The sequence below is a fragment of the Strix aluco genome, chromosome 1 (genome assembly GCF_031877795.1).
Source record: "Strix aluco isolate bStrAlu1 chromosome 1, bStrAlu1.hap1, whole genome shotgun sequence".
Lineage (NCBI taxonomy): Eukaryota > Metazoa > Chordata > Aves > Strigiformes > Strigidae > Strix > Strix aluco.
The window spans coordinates 96,501,923-96,527,936 of NC_133931.1; the positions used below are offsets into that span (position 1 = coordinate 96,501,923).

The 26,014-nt window shown below is 38.4% G+C and overlaps 1 protein-coding gene across 1 annotated transcript in view; it reads right to left on the bottom strand.

The window, feature by feature from the left end:
• Positions 1-26,014, bottom strand: part of LOC141929914 (uncharacterized) — a 128,232-nt gene that overhangs the window by 70,171 nt on the left and 32,047 nt on the right. The window contains exons 8-9 of the mRNA XM_074840323.1: positions 21,479-21,567; positions 16,959-17,098 (exon numbers count right to left, since the gene is read on the bottom strand). Coding sequence (XP_074696424.1) covers positions 16,959-17,098; positions 21,479-21,567 — 229 coding nt within the window. The remainder of the gene's footprint in view (positions 1-16,958; positions 17,099-21,478; positions 21,568-26,014) is intronic.

Genomic DNA, 26,014 nt, shown 5'->3' on the forward strand with positions numbered 1-26,014 from the left:
TGAACCCTTCTGTATACATTAAAACATGTGAAACAAGAGTAATTTCAAAACAAATATTCTTTTCAAAGTATCAAGATGGAATATTTCAAGAGTCTCCAAACTTTGTTCCAGTTACCCTTCCCTGAACTGGAAGAAGAGTTAACACCAGCTCTTCCCAACAATTTCATTTTTTGAAAGTCTTTGTTTTCCAGTGAAAAGTTCTTTGTCAAAAACAAAAACCCCTCAAACATGGCAGTAATACCACACATCCTTGATTCTGATGGGGTCATATGCTTGCTTCATTTCAGTGGGTAGCTTGAGACAGACTGTAAAATACTAGGGTGTTACCCATTCTGGCACCTCTCTGGCAAGTGTAGTGGTAGGCCATACAGGGCAATGAGATTACACTCATAGTGAGGAGGAAGAGTGAAAATTGAAAATACATCTTTTGTTGTGTGACCCAAGAGATCTGGAGACTGTCCTTATGCTGAGAGACTGTGCTCCAACTTGGCCAGAGGGCTGTCGAAGGCTGCATGGGAGGACTGGGGAGTGCTTGGCAAGTCCCTGGGAAAGACAGAGAAGGGGAGAACTTCATGCTGAACAAATCACTACTGGGATGCCACCAAAAGACAAAACCAAATTTTCAGCACACAAATCAACCAGCTAAAAGGTGATTGTGAATGTTTAACCGGTTAATGTTAAAGTACCGGACAGTTATCCGTACTGGACTTTAAAAATGGTTTTCCCACAAATTTTCTTTTCCTCCTTAGTATCGAATAAACTGGGACTTAATTGTAGACAAGGGGTTGGTGCACAAGCTTGAACAATAAACTGGTTAGATTTATTATGAGCAGAGTTGGATGACACAATGTTGGAAACACATGCAGGCAGCCGATGAGACTAGGCCCGGTTACAAAAGCATCCACCACTAGTCTATTTAAATTCAGAATGCCAAAGACGAGGAATGTTTGCTGTGAGCTACAGTTACTTGGGCTCTCTCACTGTAAATATGAACAAATCAGCACACAATCACACATATATTGCTTTTCACACTTCCCTTCTGTAAACAGCACATACTTCCTCTTGTAAAAAGTGCAACTAAACTTCAGTTTTTCAGCCACCATAACTGCCCTGCTGGAGCCACCAGACTTGCAAGCTAATTCACACTGGTGAAGTATCTGATCTGTTTTCATTTTGTTTATTTTCTTAATATGCATTTGATGTTTTTTATTCTACAGATGTTTTTTATTCTTACAGATTCTAAGATTTTAAAATTAATGGTAAGTTATCTTTCTAGTGATGTATAAGTACTAGAGCAATACTTTGCTTTTATTTATCAGAATTATCAGAGTTCAATTTTGATAAGTTAGTAGTAGGGCAACCAACCAAAAACCATACTAACCTATTCATTTTCCACTTGTGTGCAAGCTTATCCCCAAATAAAAATCTCTTCTGGATGAAAACACACTCTCCCTAGTCTTTGGTTGGAGATTTCTAATGAACACAAGGGAGGAAGGCATGCTCTGAGTCCAAGACTCTTACACTATCCAGACGAACAGACTCAGACCCAGCAGGAAAGAAGGCAACACTCAGTAAACCTGGTTCATGTGGAGGCTGCAACTTTATTAAATGTAAACCACATTATGGGCTTATTTAAATTAATGGGCACAGTGGGTGCTCAACACCTCTGAAAGAGTCTGCACTAGGGCTAGCTATAAAATTTTCCATTGAGACTGTTGTGTGAAGGGGAACTGAAACTTCTGACTAGCAGCGTTTGCCAGAAAATTACCTCTCCATGGGAATTTTTTTCTTGATAAACTGTTCAGATTTTGATGCTGAAAAAATTGTTTTGCTTCAGCAGTTCCTCTCATCAGAATCAGTAACCAGCTCTTCATTTGCACATCCCACGTGCTGTATGAGGCACTCTTGCCCGACCACCTCACTTGGATATACCAGTCAAACACTCCAATGTGCAACACAAAGGCTGAGAGACGCAGGCACACGCAGCCTGCCTGGGGTGCCTTGGCTTTAGAGGAAAATAGAGAGACGAGACCCGAGTGCCATCCCCTTCACCCTTACCCCATGTACCCAGGTTTCCATCAAAGAAACCCATGAGAACAGGCAGGGTAGGAGACCACCCCATGACCTACCGCTGTCAAGAGAACCAGAAAACAGGGACTGCAGATGGTACCATGGGGCCTGCCTGTGCCATGGCAGACATGCAACCAAGTGAAAACCTTTCTGAACTAAGCTGCTAATTCTTCTGGACTGGATGTTTCAACTTTGTTAAAAAGCTGTTGTTTTCTGGAGGGATAAAAAAATTCTTTCCCTAAATTTCCTTAAGAAATCAGGGCTGTTAAGATAAGAAAGGCTAAGGGCAAGTAGAGGGTGGTGTTTGACAGCAACTCACCATGGTTATGAGCAGTGAAAATCTCTACAAAATAGTCAGCTGAAAACCAAAGGAGACTCTTTTCCAGTTAAAAGACAGGAAAACTCTATTGTAATTGGTTCTTGGAAGAAATAGAAATACCTTAACTGAGTGAATGACAATTACTTGCATTATTGTCATACTTAAAATGTCAGTGTTCAATGATTGCTTTCAGCTCATAATAATAAATTCTAGACTTTTAAACATCAAAACCAATAAAGCTACATGGAGAGAATGTTATTGAAATAAAAATTATCCCAAATATAGACCCAAAGCATCATTTTTTAAAATAACAGAAATACTGCTGAAGTCATTTTAATAGCAAATAAATAAATATGGGAAGATCACCCAACTGTGGCAATTAAGAAATTAAAATTAAGAATTACATAAATTGGTGCATTGAACTGTACCAATTGCAAATATATTTCTCCACAAATACTTGTAGATAGATAGATCTACATTTATACTTTCACATTTTGTATAATCCCCAATCTTGTGGGTGTAAAAGAAAAAACATATTGAGGATGGCCTCCAATAACTTAAAAACATAGTCTTTTGAGTGAAAGTATTTTATATTCCTATTTCCAGTCATTTATAATGTCAAGATAATGATTCACAGAATCACTGATAAACAGCAACTGTGTCCTTTTTATTTGCTTCCTAACACTGCTGGAAAGCTTTATAGTAAACAATTTAGAAGATAATGAAAGGTAAAACTTCCATCTGAAAAGGTTTGATTCAACAAAATTATTGGGACAATCACTTAGGTTAAGTGTTTAGCCCAGAGGGCAGTATAAAATTTCATCAAAATTCAAACCATGCATAAATGATCTCAACCTGCAGTGTCTATTTATACCACACAACATGTTAGTCACATTTTTCACTGCAGATTGAAAGTAATGATGAAGTAACAGATAAGGATGAAAGACGAAATATGTGCTATGCCACCCATGTATAATTCAGTTAGTGGCAAACATGGATTAGAAAGTATCCTGCAACAGCATGTGTTTTTCAACTGCCTGAGAAAACTTGTTAACCACTAACGAGGAAAAGGGGACAGCAATGAAACCAGAAATATTTCACATACACAAATCAGCCAGGTAAAGAAGAGAGAGTTAAAAAATCAGTGGGTGAAGGAATCAAATACAATGAGAAATGCAAATATGGATCAAAATAACACTACAATTTGATATCTTTTAAATTTGGTGTTTCTTAAAAAAAAAAAAAAAAAGAAATTGCTGGGTTTTTTTCTTAAACCAGAGAACAAAGCAGTATCAGTGCAAAAGGCATAATTTTTCAAAAGCCAAAGTCTTCAAATTTTGATGAATACCATATAAAGAAAATATCAGTGCAGACTCTCCATTTAAAGCATAGAATACTGTCCTCAACCTCTAGGAAGAAATAATCACAGTGTTAAAAAGTTTATGCTCCTTCTTTTTCCAGTTGAAATTTTTGCTTTAGTTGTTTTGGAGAGAAGCTTTGAGCTATGAATTAAGAAAGAAGATCTGTGATTTTTCCTTTTAATCTTAAACAAAGATGAAATCTTTAGTTGATGACAGCCACTGAAACAAAATAATAACTACAGTACATAGTGTTATTTATCAGCTGATTATGGATCACTCCATTGAGTATATCAGCTATTTTCATACACCTGCTACAGTTTTTGCCTAAACTATTAAAATCAGCCTGTTGCAGTGACACTGACCTTCAGCTGAAGTTCTCTTGTTGCTAAATGGTGACTGCAAGTTATTAATTTGCATTCCTTTCTTTTTATTATTCTAGAAGCATCCAAAGTGCTGGATGAACTAGTAACATTGCCAATGCATGCTTCAGAGAAAATGTAATGTAGCTTTGAAACTGCACGGTGGAGAATTAAACACAAATGTAATTTGAAAGCCATGTATGGGGCTATGTTTTTGTTCAATATCATGTTAGCTCATCAGTCTCAGGTTATCATCACTCTAAGCATAGATAGATATTGATGATTTGTAGCTGTCTTTTTGGGAAGGCTGGGATTAGAGGAAAGACTTCATAGATATCATGAAGAGTTATCTCTGAGTAAAAGGCATAGGTTAAAGCTGCACGTGGAGGTGGTGGCAAGGGGAGATCAGAGCTGATATCTTTAGGTGTAGAGTAACATCACCACAAGACAGGCTACTGAAAAGTAGAGTGAGGCTAAGTAGTAGAGGACCTCACAAATGACTGGAAAAGATTATAGTATGACAGATGCCTCCAATGACAGCTAATTCAAATGCCATTAGGTGCATTATATTTCACAGGTAGACAGTCTACAGTGTGGTGGAAAGTGTTACAGTAGGTTAGCATGAAAGTTTATGCTTCAGTTAGAGTAAATTGTTATCATTCCACTGGAAGTGGCACTTTAGCAACTTACCTCAGCTGAGGATCTGCCCCTTTGTATCACTACAGCATTCACTTTCTTTAATAAAATACTCAGATGCTAAAGCTAGTGGAATTTAGGCAACTTTCTGCTGACTTATTGCTACAAAAGAGAAATTAGAACAAAGTCAATGAATGTTCAAGCATTATACAGCATTTTTAGTTTATTTTGCTCTTCTAAGCTTCCAAATTTTTTTCAAAAAGAGTGATATTAAATAAAATATTTTTCCTGATTAGCTTTTTTACATTGTTATATTTAGTGTGATGCTGCCATTCTTCCAATGAAGTCTAGGAAAATGGCAGAATGAAGCCTGGAGTACATTATTTTGAGCTGATTTCCCTGTAATGTTAGTAAACAGTTTGATGCGCGATGTCACTAGTAGCACTATTCTCTCGTCTTCCCCCATTTAATGAAAATCTGTGAAATAAATGCTACAAGGCAGTACTGCTGGCATGACAAATTCCAAGCCAATAAGTCTTGCAGTTGCCAAGATGTAAGCTCTGAAACTTGGCATTTGGCATTCAGAACTAGATAACCTTACTATAGTAACTACATTCACTGTATCTACAAGAGGGATGAATAAATCAACAATAATTGAACTACTAAAAGTGTCTAATTTCCAGCATAGTGCTTCAAGCAACAACTGAAATTAAAAAACTGTTAAAACACAGCTACATACCCATACAATCTTGTCATGAATGCACTGAAGCAAAGGTTAACAAAAAAGAATGAATATGCATTCTTTGCTAAAAGTAGCGTTCCTTGATCTACAGTAGCGATGAACTGTATAAATGTCAGGTCCCATCTAAGTCCCACAGAGCTTTGCGTTCCCAGTAGCAAGAATTTTTTATTGTTCCTGCAACATTACTCAAAGTAGGGAAAAGGCTACTCCTGGTGCTTGTGGAATGCAGTCCCTCTTCTGAAGCTTGGCAGTGTTTCCAAAGTTAGCAATGATCATAAACCCTTGAAATATGGCTGGTATCTCCAGGGCCTGATCCAAAGCCCAGTGAAGGCAAATGGGAAGATTACACATGGCTGCAGTTTTGGGCAGGCCAGGCTTAAACATTACTTCTCTTGTCACTTGATTCCATAATTGAGAATTTCTTACATTGTCCAAGTCAGATTTCACTGAATTTCCTATCCACCCCTCTTTTCTCCCACAGTTAATTTTTATTAAAAAGTACAGATCTGGAAATTTTTAGGAAAGAAACTAGCACATTAGCTTAAATGGACTCAGTGCTTTAGAGAAACAGGATAGTCTAATAAACAGAGCTTTTAATGTAATACATTTCCACACTAATACACAGGAGAAAACCTGGGACACCAGCCTGCTGTATGCCGCTTTGAAAACTCTCCCAGAATTAATTCAGACTGATTATTAGCATAGCATGGATGCGTTCACCTGGGGAACTAACTAAAAATAATAGCCAATTTACCAATGAACTAGAGTAGGCTTTCTAATATCCCATGACTCCACAGATTGGTGGCAGTACACTACAGAGTCATGTCTCTGTGACTACAAAACAGCTGGTGTTAAGCTTTTGGGTATATGCAGTCAAAGGGAATTGCTGGAGTCCACTGAGATGCTGGATGGAGCCATTCCTTGGGCCACTGTTTGGACAGTTCTGTTATGATGTTAATATCTGGGCTGGTCATTTATTAGGGGCTCATTAAAAATATCAGGGAAGCATATTTCCATCCAAAGGCACTAAAAGATCATTTGGTTTCCAGTTATTGAGACCTCAAATCTGGAAATTCAATACTTATCCAGTGTTGGCCTTGAGGAAAAAATATAGGCATTATGGTTTTTTAAACCTCTCATTTATCATATTTTTTCTGAAAGCTAAGGACTGAGAGAGACACTACCACAGTGGAGATGATGGTCCTTATAGGAGAACTGGGGACTCTCTTCATGTGCTTACATATATAACATGTACAGGCAAGGAATATTTCTCCAGATGCACTGTGCAGGACAGTGAAATGTGTGAACTGGACTGAATATCCATCTTTCACCTTCTGACATTTTGCAGGTCAAACTCTGTATCTGATGTTTGTATGTTGAAGTCAGAGAGGGAAAGGCAGATACTCAGAGACAAGAGAATCTTTCCTCAAAATTCCTGCCACGTCTAAGGCTAAATTGAATACTTGTGGCATGAACATATATCCAAATGTCTTTTAGAAGATGGGGATCATGATACAATGTTTTGAAATGTAAATTATTCCAACTTCGAAATACTGTAACTTACCAAGTAACCAAAGACTCTAGAAGGCCCCTGTACTAAATTTAACTGAAATGCAAGGCAAACACAGACAGTTACCCTACATAAAATGATACACATGATGATTAAGGGTGGCACTGCTTCCTCTATATAAAAGCAAACTTCAAAGGAAACAGTAAATTTTATATTAATGGGCAAACAATGCAGAACAAATTACATCAGTAGTTAGCTAAAAGCTCTGTAAAATAGTTTGCTCTCTATTTTTGAATAACGGGACTGATGAAGGAATGGGATTTTTTTTCCCATCCTCAGCTGTCTTTGCCTGCAATTGTTTAGACTGGAGGTTTAACAGTCAGAGAGGGCATCTCTGCACTTCATGAGTAAGACACAGCATTCAGTACAGCTGCAAGAAAGAATAGCTGAACCAGGAGTTTCATCACTGGGAATCCCATAGAACAAACTGCCTGGCATGTTTTCAGTCATTATCTCTCAGCAGAGACCTAAAACAAAAACTGGGATAGATCTAGGTACCAGCCCAAGAAGCTTACAAGGACAAAGTACGACAGAGCTATGTAGTCTGTTCAAAACTAAGCTGAAAACAGTGATTCAGACCTTCATAGCAATCAGGCATGACAACTGCAAATTCCCTATTTGCTGGACTTCCTCTTAAATCAAAAGGCAGACAGCCTACATTTTATTCAGAATTTTGTAACCAGACTGCCAAACCTGGCAGTTTGGGCTGGATTTTTGGATCTAAGGCCAGGCAAATGGTAGATCCTCTCTGTTCTTTCCTATTCACCTTTCTCATCTCTGTCCTGCCCCAGTCTGATATTATCAGAGAGGGAGATATTCTACTTAAAGCAAGGAAAAATACATGAGGTGAAATATTGGTCCCACTAGGTGATTAAAGAGGTGGATTTTGATGGTCATCCATACTTTTATCCTCACCTCTGAGATAAGAAACAAGAGTCACAAGTTATAAGGTCACTAGACAGCCAAACTTTCCTGCTCTGCTCTTTTCAGCTTTCACCTGTGGTGGGTTGACCCTGGCTGGATGCCAGGTGCCCACCAAAGCTGCTCTATCACTCCCCTCCTCAACTGGACAGGGGAGAGGAAATATAACGAAAGGCTCGTGGGCCGAGATAAGGACAGGGAGAGATGACTCGCCAATTACCGTCATGGGTAAAAAAGTCTCGACTTGGGAAATTAGTTTAATTTATTACCAATCAAATCAGAGTGGGATAATGAGAAATAAAAACAAATCTTAAAACACCTTCCCCCCACCCCTCCTTTCTTCCCAGGCTTAACTTTATTCCCAATTTTCTCTACCTCCTCTACCCCAGTGGCGCAGGGGGACGGGGAATGGAGGTTGCGGCCAGTTCATCACATTTTGTTTCTGCTGCTCCTTCCTCCTCACAGGGAGGATTCCTCACACTCTTCCCCACCTCTGACATTGGTTCCCTCCATGAACTTCTCCAACATGAGTCCTTCCCACAGGCTACAGTTCTTCATGAACCACTCCAGCACAGGCCTCCCATGGCATCACAGCCTCCTTCAGGCACCCACCTGATCCAGCATGGGGTCCTGCATGGGCTGCAGGGGCACAGCCTGCCTCACCATGGTCTTCACCACGGCCTGCAGGGGAATCTCTGCTTTAGCACCTGGAGCGGAATCTCTGCTTTAGCACCTGGAGCGTCTCCTGCCCCTCCTTCTTCACTGACCTTGGTGTCTGCAGAGTTGTTTCTCTCACATATTCTCCTCTCTCCAGCTGTAATTGCTGTTGCACAGAAACTTTTTCCCCTTCTTAAACATGTTATCCCAGAAGCACTACCACCATCACTGATGGGCTCAGCTTTGGCCAGCAGCAGGTCTGTCTTGGAGCCAGCTGGCGTTGGCTCTGTCAGATCTGGGGGAAGCTTCTAGTAGCTTCTCTCAGAAGTCACCCCTGTCACCACCCGCTCCCAAAACCTGGAGACACAAACCCAATACTCCATCACGGCTTCTTGTTGCCACACTTTGCGAAGTGTCTTGGTTTGTCCTGGAAACCTGTAAGGGCAGAAGCCCTCCTAACTTATCTGGCTGTTTTGTCACACATCACTGTATATTTAATAATAATTATGCCTTTGCAGAGGTATTTTATTCTGATAGATTCAGAACTATCCCACCAGGATCTTCAGCTACTTATTCATTTTGCTACAGGCTACAACAGAAAGAGTTAGAGAATTTACTGAAATAACAAAGTCATTTTACATACATATGGTCTATGCTTCTGTGCCACAGCAGTGACAGATAAAAAGCAGCAATCTATCAAGTTTTTCTCTCCACACTGTACTCAATAGGATCCAAAGTGTGGTACCCATTTTGCTACTAATGCACATGTATAACTCCCACTTATTTACTGTAGTGCCCTGAAGATGTGACAGTTAGCTATGTAATGCACTTATTATTTTTATTCATTCTATTCATTAGAGATGACCGTGTATGGCGCACTTATAGCTTTGCTTTTCTCCACTAGTCATCAGTAATGTCATCTTTTCTAGCTCATGAAAACAAAATGTATATTAAATGACAAACAACAACCACATTTCTCTCTACCCGATGCTTCACAGCCAGCTTGTCAAGTCTTCTACCTTCCTATGAGTCTGAATAAACCAAAGAGCAATTCAGCTATGTCAAAAAGTACTTTTGTGTTGAGCAGGAATCAAGGCTGAATGGTGTGAAATGCCTGTGAGGGAGAAATGCCAGCAGTACACTCTCGGAGGCACTTTCACTGCCCTCATGGCAAAGGCTCCAACAACTTTGGGAGCCTGGGCTGCTCGGTAACTGGAGAGTCAACATTCCCAGTATTTAAGAAGAGAAACTAGTGAGTTCTGTCAAAAAGCTGCATGATAGCCATATTCTGTCAACATACCCAGCTTTCCCCTGACTATTGCCAAATTTGAGCCATCATCTTTCCCTTTCACTGAATAGGAATTCTCTAAGGGGGAGGAGAAGAGCAGAGAAAGTTTTTTGGCAGAGAATTATAAACATACTCTCCTGGAGAGGGCTAGGTCAAACTGTGAATTGCTTCAGCATTGGGGAGCATCTGCCTGCTCTTCAACTCCATTACATATAATCAGATGGCAACCACACAAGTCCCTTCCCAGGATCTCTAGGAAAACTTAGGGTTTGGACTGAAGTTGCTCAACAACTGAGCTCACTGCTCCTTTATGCTCAAGAATATTAAAGACTGTAGAAAAGGAAGAAAAAAAAAAGAAAAAGACCCAGCCAACCAACCAAATATCTCGCTAGCACCTTCAGTGAGTGATCACTAACTGATGACTCTCAACTCACACTCTCAGCTGAGTGATTTGTATCACAAATTTCCTCTGTCCACATCTTGAGGCCAGCTCTCAGCTGATGGAGTTCTGCAGGTCTGGAAGCTGCAGCACAAAAGGCAGCAGCTTCCAACTCTTTTCATCATCCTGAATATATAAATAAATGTATATGTTAAATTATAAATAAAATTATCGTCAAGCAAAATTGTACTGAAGTGCATGACTACTTGCAGTAGTAAATGTTCCCTGTCACCATAACATCAAATTCCGGCAAAATCAATAATGTGTGCATAGATATTGGAGGGCTTTGCAAAAGACCCCTGTAAAAGATAGTTCTGAGTAAAGACTCATGTTTCCTTAACATGTATTTTCAATCCTTAAAATTTTGTTTGCTATTTTTTCCAGCAGTTTAGATAAATTTTGACATAATTCCTTTTGTTGATTTTAAATCTTTTTCTAAAGAGTTTGGTCCCCTCAGTCTCCACCTCTGCATCTGAATCATCAGCAGAAGATACCTTATTTCTCATTCACCTTTCACTTGTATCATTTTACCACAATGAATTGGTACAGGGCTATAATTCTTCAATTGCACAAGACAGCAAAGAAATACAGTCTCTCTAACTGTACGCAGTTCATTGGAATTTGCCCATTTATGTATTATACTGTATAGTAAAAGAAGCAGAAGACAGCTTCAGAAAAATCACAGGGTATAAGAAAGATGCCATATCTGTATTTAAGAATTTTTCTATAGGATAAGTTTCCAAAAAGTAAACTTTTATAGTGACAGAAAAACCCCCGACAAAACTAAGACTAAAGCTAAAACTCCACAGATAAATGTACCAGTCTGCTATAAAAATTTGATCCACAAAGACCTAAGGACATGCACCAACATAAACACCAATCTGACATTTGAATACATGAAAAAAAAAAAAAATCCATGACCTGTGTCATGCTGTGCCTTGCCTGCAAAACAAAACTCCCCCAAAGATTTCAGAATCCTGGTGACACTCTGTGCTCACACCACCAAAACTTAAGCATTTTTAAAAATTACATGTGAAAGATTTGAAGGTATTCAAAGAAAACAGTGGGACTCTTGATTTCTCCAAAGAGGTAAAGCTTGGCCTGCCTTTAAATGTCCATCTTGAAAAATATTAACTAGATTTCACTTCAAAATGGAATTAGAAACAATGAAACAGGGTTTAGGTAGAATATCAGAAATTACTGAGAAACTGTTTCTTGAAGTAATTTTTAAATTATTATTGCTTTTTACAGTAAGCAATAAAGAGCTAGTCTCATTTTCACAAAGAAAGTTGAATACCCACTCTTAATGGCAATATTTTATATATAGTGCATGAAACAGATCCTACTAGGACAGCTATAAAAAACTGGTAAAATTTGACCTTTGATTTTAGGTAAATGTTACATATTTGAATAAAAGGTTGCATTTATAGGCAACTGCAGAATTCTTTTTTTATTTTAATAAAATCTGTAGAAGAGCTCAAAGGACAATGCAGAGAAACTTTTTAAACAGGCAACACTCATTTTGAACTAATTTTAAACACTCAGACAAGGATTTTGCTCCAAAGTAGAAATCATCACCCTCCTTACTCGGTGTAAATTCAATCTGTTCTGTTTGTATGACATAAACAACAAGCAGTTTCACAGGAATGAGGCAAACCATATGTGAAGGTGTTTTAGAAAGCACAACAGGGAATACACCAAGCAAAGAAGCATCTGCATTTATTTCAATGTCAAATCACATGTGTATTATAAAGGCAAAGTTTATTGTTTTTATTAAAAACCAAGTTTCCTATGTTGTGCTGTTTACAGTTAACTCTTCCTGCCCCTCTGTGTCCTCATCTATTTGGGAAAAAAAATAAAATAAAAAACCAAAACAAAACAAACAGCAGGTAAAAGCATAAAATCTGCAGGTGCAGAGACAGGGTTGCAAAGGGGTCTTCAACCCCATTCATCCTACCCATGCTGCCAAAAGCCTATTTCTTCTCCACTCTCCCCTTGTTACCCCACTTGGACAGGGGCTGCATCTGCTCCTGATGGTTGCATGTGAGAACCAAAGCCTGGCCCACCTCCCCTGGATTCCAGAGGTGTGAGAATATAAACCTAGGTAGGATTTATTTCTTACTGATACCTGTGTGCCATGAGACACGGTCTTGTCTCCTGTCTCAAAATGCTGTCTGATTCTGCACGGGTGCTGCACCGACCAGCCTCCAGTCAAGCTACCATGGGCAACGCGCAGCACTGCTGCGTAGGGTGCTGGGTATTCCCCCACAAAAGGCAGTGCCCTACAAGAAATTATTTTTATAGAAGCTGGCCAGAGTCAGCTTAACACATTTGGAGTTAAGGAGAAAATATTTCAAAGCAGCATTTAGCCTGGGTATGAGCTACAGGCACATTGTTAAAAAGCTAATTACATGGAGACAAAGGATGATCGTTACTTTTATATTATTGTATAACATTAACCCTTAAGAGCTGTGTTTGATGATAAGTTGTTGGTGATTGAAACTGCTGGTTCACTATTTATATTTAAACTTAAGCTTGAAGATTCCTAGAGTCACAGTGTTTATGACATTATTTTTTTGTATTAAGACAGATGAAGATTTTTGAAATCTGGGATCTTCTTCCTATTTCCTCTAAAACTATGTATAAAAAGCAGTGTTAAAGTGCTGAAGTGCTGAAATTATTTCTCAGATCTGTATTTCCTCAGAAAGATGCACTTTCTGGAAATCTGGCTTAGTAGTAACAGCCACGAAGGACATTATTTCCTCAAATTGTTCTTGTTTCTGGGAACAGAAGAAGGGCTAGAAAGCTTCTGACAGCAGGTTTTGGGCTGCAAGCATCAAAATTCCTCCAAACATTCTCCCTCTCAAGCTTATAGATTTCACCTGTCCAATTTAGACAATAGCCACTAAAAATATTCATGTTCTGCTACAGGTTACACGGGCTTTTAGTTTCAGAAACACAAATCTCGGAGAAAAGGGAGGTTCAGAGACTCCATGGTGTAAGGCAAGGTCCTGGGGTCGGCTCTCCAGGAAGGTCTGCAAAACACTCAGTGACCATTTATCAGCTACAGAGCTGTGACTGCAGCTGACTACTTCAACAGCATGCACCTCCCTGTAATATGTGATCATGTCCATCTGTTGTCTTAACCTCTCTTGCTCGTCTTATGTTTCGGACTCATCCCACTCACCCAATTCACTGGACCTGAGAAAAAGCCTGTTGTATGTAGGCACAGTGGAAAAGCCACTTGTGTAGGCTGCAAGATTGAAACTGAAGGCTGTGGGCTTTTGCAGCCAGAATGATCTTTTTATTACATATGTGTATAATGCCCACTGTAAGGAGCTTTGACTATGGCCTACGGATGTGAGACACCATTGTCAAAATAATATGAATGGAAAAGGACAAGTATGCTATAGCAATGGAAACAAAAGAAAGATCACAATTATCAGAAAAATATTTGTGATCACAAAAGAATATTTTGCTCGTACTTGCCAGTCTGCCCTTTGGCAAGCCCTACAAGAAAAAAGAAGATGAGAGAGAGGAAAGAGTGAAAAAAATACAGGGAGAGGCAGGAACAGAGGGGAAAAAAGAGGGAGACTGAGACAGAGTGGATACTTTTAACTTGTCACAGTAAAACACTAACTTTTAATTAATACAGGGTATGTACAACTTTGAAGAATGTTGGCCGTGCAGTATTTTATGATAAATACATTTTATGGGATTTTTTTTTTAAAGAGGATTTTGTAAAATAACCTAGCCCAATAAATGATTTACCAGCTGCAATAAAAGATCAAGGAAATTGCTCAGATTGCATCTTGGAGCATCTAAAACTCTGAAGTTTATGGAGATCTAAGCTGCCCCCAGATCTACAGTCCTATTAAAAATTTTTGTAGTAGCTAATTATCTTGCATTGCATTTTTTAAAAGGTAGAAATCCTAGCAGAGAGGAAGGTCTGGAAACAGACAAAGAGGATGCCCTTTGATGGAGAAAGTAGGAGAGAAGAAAGGAAGAGACAGACAGAGGTGAGTAACAACTGAAGCATCATGCTGGTACGGTAACAAATGGAACTAACAACTCATAAGGTATTGGATACTCATTCAATCACATGGAAACTGAATTAACTCTAAGATTAAAAAAATATATTAAGGACACAATCTTTACATGGCATGCTAAATACAATATCTATATTACTTGACCAAGAGTGGAGTAATTTGTTTTCCTATTTTTTCCTTTCTGATACAGATGACATTTTACCCCAAGCAAAGCAGAAAGCAAAGAAATGCTCTCTAAATTCTGTTTTGTTCTAAAGTCATAGGACTTGCACATAACAAATAAGTAAACAAAACAAGTGCTAGTCCTTATTTCAAACAGGATGACAGAGACAGTAAATAGAAAGGCATATTGAAATAATAAATTATGATATTGAAGTAAAGGCATATTGAAATAAAAAAATAATAAAATACTAGCCTCAGCTGTCTTCACAGAAGAACTGTCAGCATAGTCACCATGAAGCACACCTTGTAGCCTTCGTTTCATAGCAGGAATATACGATTCACATTAACTTACAGAACACATAACTTACCATGCTCAGACATACCTCTGCCCCCCCTAGGGAACCTTAGCAAAGCCAGTGTCCCCACAAGCATGGGGCTCCAAAGTCAACTGGGCTTCCTAAGAAAGGCAAAGAAAGGAAAAGGAAAAGCTAAAGGAAGAAAGAACCATCATTTTTTCTCTTGGTCCCCGAATCAGACAGTGAGGTGCATGCCAACTTAGACAAATGCCTGTTCTCTCTGCTCCTCCAGGCACCTTGTGCAATCACAGAGGCCATGGGCTTCAAAGCCTGGGACCAGGCTGCTGCAGGGACAGCAACCAGAAACCACTATGTGCTCCAGGAGTGCTTCAGTGCTAAGACAGGACGGACTTGGGCCCCTTTCCCAACAATTTCAAGCCGAACCACTTCAGAAAGAATAAAGGATAAATGCTGCTGACTTTAAACATTAATTGTATCAGTGTAACTGTGCAAGACACAGAAGAAAGACAGTGAAGTTCACCGCAGAAAGCAAGCACCTTGTGATTGAAAGGGTTGGTGATAATTTGGTTAATTTTATTTGAAAATTGAGGTAGGTAAAATAAAGCAGGGAGGTGGCAAGGATATTTGGATGAACACTGCTACTCTAAAATGTATTCTTAAATTATGGCCAGGATGGGAGAGTCCTTAATTGTCCAAAATAACCATGATTAATTCAGCAGAATTACAGCAGTCTAATTATACGATTGTGTGCTATTTTTCCACTGCCTCCTGCAATCCTCAGGGCTGACCATCTCTAGGGTTGAGTTCAGATTTGTATAGTGAAAATGTATTTTGTGTCTGTAGAGTCTTTACCTAACTTTCTGCCAAACTGTAAAGGCACCAAGTGAATGTGGTAAGTGAGAGCAGGGAATGACAGGACTACAGATGCTGAAGGCTGCTTGGCTTGCCTGATTAGATAATCCTGTTTTCAAATGTTTTGATAGGGAAGTAATTTAAAAATAAATTTTCACAGATATCCGCCTTATTCTGATGTTCATTTTCTGAATGCTTTATTTGAAACTCTAGGGGCTGATTTGCAGAAGATCATAGGTGCCAGAGATGTACATTACAGCTGGGCTTTGAACATTCAAAACACAATACAGAGTTATGTGAAAGACTGTCAGATCATTTCATTTAGTGAAGGATTAGGTCTTCATTGTTTTCTACTAATTACAAATAACTGTCCAACTTTTGCAAATACCTAGAAGATGAAATCCCAGGAAAAATAATTATAAGTAAATTAAAATATTTCATTTTGATGCAGTCTTTTTAATTTCATTTTAATTTATCTTTTCATTTTAAGTCATTCCCCATATGTGTATTTTATAACAGAGAAAAGTAATAATATTTAGTGTAACATCCAAGAGAGCTAGTATAGTGCTCTTAAAATGCTGAAAAGATTTTGCTGGAAATCCTCTTTCATTTCTTCCCCTGACACAGCTTCTCAAAGCAATGCAGCAAATGTCAAAATTGCATTCTCAGAAAAAAATGCTTCCAAATTTTTTCTAATCAACTTCAGTCATAAATAATACTAAGGAGTAAAGGAAAATCCAAGTCTTTGGTTACTTATAAGTGCTAAATATATCTTACCTCATATTCCTGTCTGTGGAGGTGAAATAACACCCCATCCTTACTTCAAATGATTTTGCAAAGAAAAATTCTTATTTGTAAAGTTCTATTGGGAAGGAAAGTATGAGGAAATAAGTAATTCTGAATTTCAGGCAGGGTCTGCATGTTGTAAATAAGGCCAGGGGCCACAGTGACCAAAAAAGCAGAAAATAAAATCCTTAATATTTACACAAATAGATAAGCCACACACAGAAAAAAAAGAGCTCTGTGGAAAAATAACATACGATGTCATAATCATAAAATGCACACACAAAGAGGACAAACTGACATTGCTTAGGTAATTGTCAACCTATGTGTTGGATTTTATAGCCTAACATTCTTCTGAATGTAGACACCTCCATAACACAATAGCAAGGCAGAATTTTCGGTTGTGAAACTATTTGATGCTGAGATTACTTACCACACAGAAAAAGTATATTTCTCTAACTCCTCCAAGTAAAAATTGCTCTCTGCACATATTTTCCCTTCTTCTGGGTTTTCATTTTTCCCAGGACCTGATTTTTCTTGATAACATTCATCAGGTGCGTTATTCCAGTTGATCTTCAAATGAAAATTAAAACCAAGTTAGAATAGTAAGGTAATGAGCTGAGCACAGCTAGTGAAGACCTGCCAGTTTCACCCTGTTTTGAACTTCTAGCTCTGTTTTACTCCTCACTCTGTAACAAACCTGGAAACCAGAGGCAAAGCTGGCTCAAAATGCTTGAGAATAAAATAGAATAGACTATTTCAGTTGGAAGGGACCTACAACGATCATCTAGTCCAACTGCCTGACCAATTCAGGGCTGAGCAGGTTAAAGCATGTGGTTAAGGGCATTGTCCAGATGCCTCTAAAACACTGACAGGCATGAGGCATCAACCACCTCTCCAGGAAGCCTGTGCCAGTGTTTGACCACCTTCTGGGTATAAACCTCCCCTGGCTCAACTTTGAACCATTCCCACATGTCCTGTCACTGGACCCCATGGAGAAGAGCTCAGCACCTCCGTCTCCACTTCCTCTCCTCAGGAAACTGTAGAGAGCGATGAGGCCACCCCTCAGCCTCCTTCTCTCCAAACTAAGCAAGCCCAAAGTCCTCAGCTGCTCCTCATAGGACATGCCTTCCAGCTTTGTCACCAGCTTTGTTGCCCTCCTCTGGATGTATTCAAGGACCTTCACATCCTTCTTAAATTGTGGGGCCCAGAACTGCACAGAGTATTATTCAGTGAATGGATTTATGTTCCTATAAGGCTGTGTTTTGACAGACCCTCTCAAGGAGGCGTAAACTTGTGCTGACGCCAGAAGTCATCCAGCCTTCCTCTACCTACTCACTTTTTCCTGTGTTGTACACCGCACTCCAACAGCACAAAAATTTGGACACCCACGTAGTAAAACATATAGAGGGAACTGATCTGGGAAGGGAATTAATGCTGTTTGGATTTTCTTTTCTTTTCCTTTTATTAACTGGGTTAGCTCTCGGCTGGACCCATTCTGATCCAGTCCATCCTGCACTGATGACAGCACAAGGGAGGAGAGGGACAATACTGCAGCTTTCAGTGCTGGTGCCAGTTCATTCTAATTTAAACTACTACTTGAGCTACAAAGTACAGAATCCTAATCTGTGCTCATCTCTAGAACAACATTTTTGCACACACAGAGCCCAATTCGGCACTGGCACCTCTCTCTGGAGTGACCGTCAGGTTCCTCGCATGCTCAGCATTATCGACCCTGGACAGAAAGCCAAACATCACTTCCACCAAGAGACACAATGAGGTCATAACTTACCAAAGAGACATCCGCAGGTGACTTCATGAAGCTATCTATTAATACCTTCCTAGGAACAATACCAAACTCTACAAAGTGTTTGTTAACATTTAGTGAACAAGACCAGAGAGGATAAAGGGATGGAAATTAAGATCTGTTATGTTTGAACTAGAAACAGGACTCCCTTTTTGTTCTTTCTTTTAGAGAGGGAGATGGAAAGTGTACTATTTAGAGGTAACCACAAAGGGAAATTTTGGTTCTCTATCCCTTGATACCTGTTTTATGGAGCAAGTGATTGAAATTTTCTAGTCTATACTAGAAGCTAAAATAAATGATCTAAGGCCCTTTTTGACTTTCACATTTATGAAATCTGTAATGAACAAAACATCCAGGATTATTCTGTAGATCTCCAAAAATCTGAGAGTTTCCAGGGAACACAGCATTGGCATTAGATGTAGTCACGACACTGTATACTTTGTTAATTGTGAAAAACCACAAAGATTTTTTATTTTAACTTGGTAAACCATTTTACTCTAAAAGGTAAATTTGTATTCTGAAGCTTAGATTACATAGACCTCATCCACGTTTTGAATTTTAATTTAAGGCTTGTGGACGTAACAGACAGAGGTTCATATCCATACCTACATAATGCTAAATATGGTTATCAGTAAACATGATACAATCAACGAATTTTCAGCAGTCATTGGAAAAGCTGCCACGAGCAATGGAATATATTGTCAAAAAGCGATTCTATGTCAACATGAATAGTTAAGGCAGAATAGAAGTGGGTAGCATGCTCAAATCTGTTTTCAAATACTAAGACCAGGCAGCTACAGATATCATTTCATTTCACCTAGCCACATGACTGCCCAACTTAATTCCCTAGACAAAATCAAGGTTTCAGAGTAGGTATTATGTGCAAAGTACCTTGCTTGCACAGACATTGTCTCCATGAAACTATCCCTGTGCAAAACAGATGGAAAAACATTATTTAAGACATAAATCCCAAAGGTGTTAAAGAGTGTTATGAGTGAATTTCTCTGAGACTCTGTTTGATCTTGTCCTAAGTACAAAAGCAGAAGTTCAGTCATCTGCATGGGGATGGGATTATAGTCACAGAATATGTTGGGTTCTCTCAAGAAGTCACTGACCGGGATCATTGTGTCCTTCATAGCCACCATTCAATATCTTGAATACATGCAACAGTGTGCACACTCATTGCAACAAAAAAATAGTTATCTTTTTTAGTGACTAGTTGTCACTAATGCCCATCACTCAGAAGATACTCAATGGGAGACTATTTGCAGCTCCTTAGCATAGATGAATTTGGGAACAGGAGGAGGCAAAGCAATAACACCTTTGGTTTTGCTTATATATCCTGTATTTCCCAAAAAAGTGAGGTCAGACCCAAAGGACTTTCTACTTACTTTTGTTACCAAAAAAAAAAAAAAAAAATCTGTTTATGAAAAGAAAAGGAACATCTGTAAAGAACAATCAACTACATGAACTTCTGTCTTCTGCCTTAAGTCTGTTCTTCACATTAGTTTGTAATTGTTTCCAATATGTGATTATTGGGTAAAATTATTTTAGAAGATGGTTCCAGTTCCAGAGATACAAGTAGACCCAAATGACACAATTCAGACCAAGTGTCTAAATCTTGAACATGTTAAAACAAAGATCTCTCTGAACATTAGGTTTCACTCATCCCATCAAAAAAGAGGGGCTCTTACAACCTTTGAAAGGAAATTTCATATGCTCCCATTTCTTTTGTGCAGAAGTATTCTCATAAGTGGCTCAGTCCAGAAATCTATTTAATGTCAATAGCTGTAAGCTTGTGAGTCATTTCACTGAGTCCAAAGGGACTAGACAGTGCTGAATTACCCATGGGCTTACGCACCTTACTGAAACCAGGTCACTTTAATGTGGCTTTGAGAGCCACCCACAACTGAGGTTCCTATAAGAGCATGGCATTTTGTTCAAAGGCAATGTGCTATTATGGGATTGTAGGAAATGAATTTCACTCTGCCACTCCCATGGGTTGGGCTGCTTTGCCCATTACACCCACTCCATCAGTCCTTAAATTGGTCTTCCTATAGATATAAGGCTACATACACATGCACACATCAGTCTGCAGTTATGTTTATACATAACTCTGGTTTCCCCAAGTTATCCTTACCTCCCTAAAGAAATAAATCACTTGAAAACTTATTTAAAATGGAGGGAATTTCCAGTTGGCCAATCTGGTTTTGCTCATAGATATTTATATGTATATCATCACATTACTAAACTCAAAGTTGTGATAATAATTCCCAGCTATTTAGTATTTGTGCCACAGTACATGTACAGGTATAAACACAAATTTGTGAGTTCTCTGAGTACTATAATGACTTTTTTCCACAAGCAATTAAAAGCATTAAAAATGTTTCAGAGTATGTCTAGAACAGGGTGAGACAAATGGCCAGAACAATTGATTTGAATATTCATGTTTGCAGTTATAGTTCACGGCAGCCATGCTGATCTAAGGAGGGAAGTGAAGAAACACTTACGGAGGAAAATTGCATCCTTCACTGGAAAATATCTAATTTAGAACAGATAATGCAGTAGAAGCAATTCTCAGGAATACAGAGTCTTCTTTGTGTCTCAGTTCTCAGGATTTACATTAAATTAGAAAGTTCCAGTAGTATTTCACCCAAAAAATGTTGTCATGATGCAGATGGGATTTCATGGTAACTTGTACTGACGAGGCAATATTTGTTCACAAATTAATTATGTCCTTGACCAAGATACTACAAAAAGGATACTAAACGTATCTGATGGTAGGGGTCTTCTGCACAAGGACATGAGAGTTTGAAGGTTATAAATGCATAGGAAATCTATCTTGTGTTTAAACATTACTGAAATAATATCATCCTGCAGCACAGTCTTGATCAAGCTGCTGTTGTCCTACTACTGGATGGCCTTTCCTACTAATCCTCGGAAATTCCTTTGCTGGAAAGATTAGCTCCCTATAGATTTATGCAGGAGACAGCAATGGTAGCTATAACAAAATTCACAGTGATAGATTAAAGAAACACAACAACAACATCAAGCACACAAATCATTCCTAAATGGCACAGTTGAAGCTCCAATGGCTTCAGCATGCGCTTTAAGGGAGATGGTGACATACAGACCAAGTCCAGTACCTTGTGATGTCCTCCTTGGCCTTCCTTTGGCCAAAATGAACTGCAGTGCTCACTAACACTGCCACAGCAATCTTGGTAAAAATCATCCTCTGTAAAAGAAAAAAAAAAAAAGTATTTTTATATTGGTGCATAAGACAAAACTCTGGAAGGGAAGGAGAGGGGTTTTGTTCCCTCTCCCACCAAGATCCTGTGTAACTCCACGCAGGTAATTTTTTCCCCTCTGTCCTAGTTATAAATAGGTGGCTAGTTCTCACCTACCTTCCAGAAGTTTTAGGATGATAAATGCAGAGAAGACTTCAGATACTCTGGTGCTGGAAATAACAATTGTATAGATATGAAGTGGGAGGAAAAAGTAGAAATAAAGAAATAACAGACACAAGAGGAATGATAGTGAAGGGTATTTTAAACACCCCAGGAGGTGTTCTTTGGAAAAGAGAAGGAAGTTCATTTTCTTGTACGGGCATGGCTGTGGCTCAAGAATGAGGCACGGGGATCCAACGTACTCATGTTTCCTAAGCAATGTTTACTCAAGCAGTGTGTTCCTCAGACTCATGAAAAGCGACGACCTGTGAACAAAAATGTACTCCCACATCATAGGAAGCAGTGGTGAGATGGAAATAAAGGTCTGTATTAAACTTCTTAATGTACAGCACACAGAGAATGAGGCAAAAATATACTTAATGATTATTTCACTTTATTTCCCCCAGTTACTTCCACTTCCCCTCAGTAAAAAACACTCAAACATACATAAAAACATAGTACAGACAGGATCTGCTCTTAGGCATTATATTTGTAGATATACAATATACATATATAAAATGTCACAGCTTTGAGCCTGCATATTTGTGTATAAATATAGATATATTTCTATATGTCTTTCTATCACCTATAGCTATCTTTGTATTTCTTACTTTCTGTATATATACACATGTATAGGTATATATACGTTGAGCATTTATGGCGGATGAGGTATTTACAGGTATTTACGTCATCTGGGGTGAAAGAAGAGGTCTACTGAAGTTAATGAAATTGCATAAAACACAGCTGCTGGGTATGTCACATGTGTGCACACATGCAGTGTAAACAGTCCAAATTGTCTCCACATGTTCTATATATGTGATACATGTGTGATCCCACAAACACATATTAAAATATAAACATACCTTAGCAAAGATGATTACTGTGGTTTTCTTTGTTGTCCTTTTTTTTTTTTTTTTTTTTTAATTTTGGCTCATTGAAATGGGTTTCCAAATAGCTTTGCTGAAATAATGAAGACTTTGACAATGTTTTTGGAGACAAATGAATAAAGCAGTAATTACCTTGGCCAAAAAAGTAGCACAATAAAAAGAAGAAAACAATCTTCTACATTTAAGAAATGGGAGGGAAAAGGAACTCAAGTTTGTTATTTAATCATGACATGCTCTTTTTATATTTTATTTGTAAGGCTCTGAATGCTCTTTTCTTTCTATACCAGTGAGCTCATTACTTTAATTCCTCATAGATTTCTCCGAACAGTTTTTGCTAAGTAAAAACACAATGTAATTCTTCAATGGCTGTAACAGTAAGAAGCTGCTCAAATTAAAGATCAATAAAAAGTACAGCAAAAATCTGTATGAAAATAAATAAATAAAGGAGAAGATAGGAAATGCTTGCAATTAGACAGGATGAAAAATCTAAAAAGAAATTAAATTTAGTTGTAATACATTTCCCGTTCTTTTCTTCATGAAAATTACTACTGAAGTGGTTTTTTTTCTGTAATTTAAATGTTAAGCTGCCAGATGTGTGTCTCATGCTTGAAGAGTTGAAGCTTTGCATTATTTAGCATATTAAGATTCACAGAATTTAAAAAAGGGCTCCTTTATTGCCTGGAGGTTCTAATTAAGTAAACCTTAGCCTCGTACATTTAAAACTTGCAATACAAGAGATTTTGCTTCCTTTTTTTTCTCTGCAGCCAAGTCTCATCAATATAATAAATATGGAAAATACTTAAGATGATATAATTTTTCTTTGGCTTGAGGAATTAAACCTATCTATTATTTTAAGAAGTTTTTAATAGAGGCCAGCAATCAGAAAGACATTTAAAGACTCCAGTCTACTTTTTAATCATAAGAGTTTCTATTAGTTAGTGGGGGGAAACATGTCTTATAAAACTGAGCTATGTAGAAATTGTTTCTTCCAATGCACAAAACAAAGCAGTTCTGAGAAAGAAACAAGAATCACACAGTTCTTTTTTTATTAAATTGTATTTTACTTTTTTATAACTTGTTATAATTGGCCACAGAAAACTAATAAAGCTTTAATTAGCTCTGTTATCAGGAATTGGGTCGTTGAAGGAGTTGGGATGGCTGCATCAGAAACTGTAATAACACAGAAATTCCTCTGACATACAGTACTCATAAATCATACCTTAAATACAGTTATTTTTGCCATTTTAGAAAATGTCAAAGGTGTCAACTTTGTCCAGATATAGCACTTAGCAGTGACTATTTTAGTAAATTGACTCAAAATACATTTTGTTCCTTGACAGGGGAACATAATACCATTCATGATATAAATGAACAATTCAAGAAGGAGAAAAGAACACCAAGTAAGAATGATCAAAGACAGGTATCATAGCTATGATAAAGGTACAATGGCAGGTGTAAACTTCCTGTTAATAGGTTTATTTGGAAGTCAACAAATGTATGCATAAGAGCAGAAAAATGTGATTACACCAGGGCCTGGAAAAGACAATAAAATTCTTAATCCAACACTATAAATCTGTGATCAGGTATTAATAAGTCGTCCAGAAGAACAGTTTTCATGCTGTACATTTGTATAAGACAAATAGGCTTTTTTTCCCACCGTTGTGGAATGGGCATGACAACAGTAATGCCTGGATTTGGGAAAGCATGGTGAGACAAAGTTTGTTTCCAGACCTTGACAATGCTGAGAGCAGTAAAAAATATATATATATATATATTTCATATATCTTGGTGATATTAAGTCCCAGCAAAACAGTTTAGATACTACACAGCTCACAGCTGATATGGGATATAAAGAAAGTGTCACCCATACCAAGTCCCTGAGTTCAGATGGGATGAACATTTTTAAAACAGGATGGAAAGAGGTTGGAAACTAAAATGTTAATGTTACTCCGTTACCTTTCTCAGCATCAGCCTTCTGGGGGCAATAGCTGAGAGTAATAGCATGACCTTTATTAATAGAGGGTGTCTTATTGCTTCTTAACCCTTGCAGAGTATAATGTTTTTTATCCTCTACATTCAGTCTGGAAGTTATTGTCTGTGGTTATGCCTTCTGTAACAAGTACTGTGGCACAACAGGAGTGGATCTGTAGAATGAAACCAGTGATTCAGAGGACACTGGGTACCCCACTGCGTGTTAAAGAGTTTATGTCAGACTAGTTTTAGTTTGGTCATGGGAATTGATGGCCCATTAATACCTGATACACACAGCTAAAATGCATCCTGTTGCTTAGCTTTACCCTAACGGAGTCCAGTGCTTGTCCTCCAAGATCACTCTTCAATGCGAACCATGGAGTAGCAACTGGAGCAGGGCATTCACTTCAAAAGTGCCCTAAAAAACCAAATGCTAATGTAGATACACCCTTTGGGAACTGGAGTTAGAGAAGGGTGGGAAACAGATTTGCCGTGATGTGAAACTTTCAGAGGCTGCACATAGAGCTGATGCTGTGAAATTTTTATGTATTTGGGGTGTGGGGGGAAGAGAATTTTTAAAATTTGTAATGTAGACAAAAAAACCCAGCACAGCTAGGAAATTACATTGCTTTAGTGGGAAATACTTCTGACGGGTATGGAGGCAAAGTAGAGAAGGATGAAGTGCACTCCCTTCTGATGGCTGAAACCTCTCTTTCAGTCAGGAGGAAAGGATTTTAGAGTGGTGTCACCAGGAGTGGGACAGCAGACAAAAAATCACTAGCTTGGTTATATTACAGCAGGGAAACAGAAAATAACACGACAATCCTACCTGGACTCCCTCCCTAGTAATACCCCAGCCTGTGGGAAATCAAACTTCATGGTAAAAGTCAGAAAGGAGAAGAGTTCGGATTACGTGGATTGTACAATTGTAAGCGGGAGCTGAACTTGATCCTATCTACAAGAATCAACCTAATACTTTACACAATTCTGCTCAGAGGAGGAAAAGACCAGGAGAGAAAGAGAAGGTTCAGCCGTCGGAGGCTCTGCCTGTAGGAAAAATGAAGGGCAAGCAATCTTTAAAGTGGCACCCATGAGGAACTACCAATGAGAATAGTTTTGGGGGTTTTGGTTTAGATAATTATTTTTGCATCTTCATACAACTGCTACATAGAAGCAAACAGCATGTCAGAAAGAGAAGAACCTCATTGCAGTACAATGAGAAATACTGCAAAGGAAGGCTCACCAGTTTTCATGAAATTGTTTCAGAAGTGGCTGTGAGCATAAATACAATTCTCTCAACAAAACCTTTTCTCACCTACTCAAGCACGTTTTAACAAATGAAAAGCTTTCTCTCCGAAGGTAATGATAAAGTTAGAAT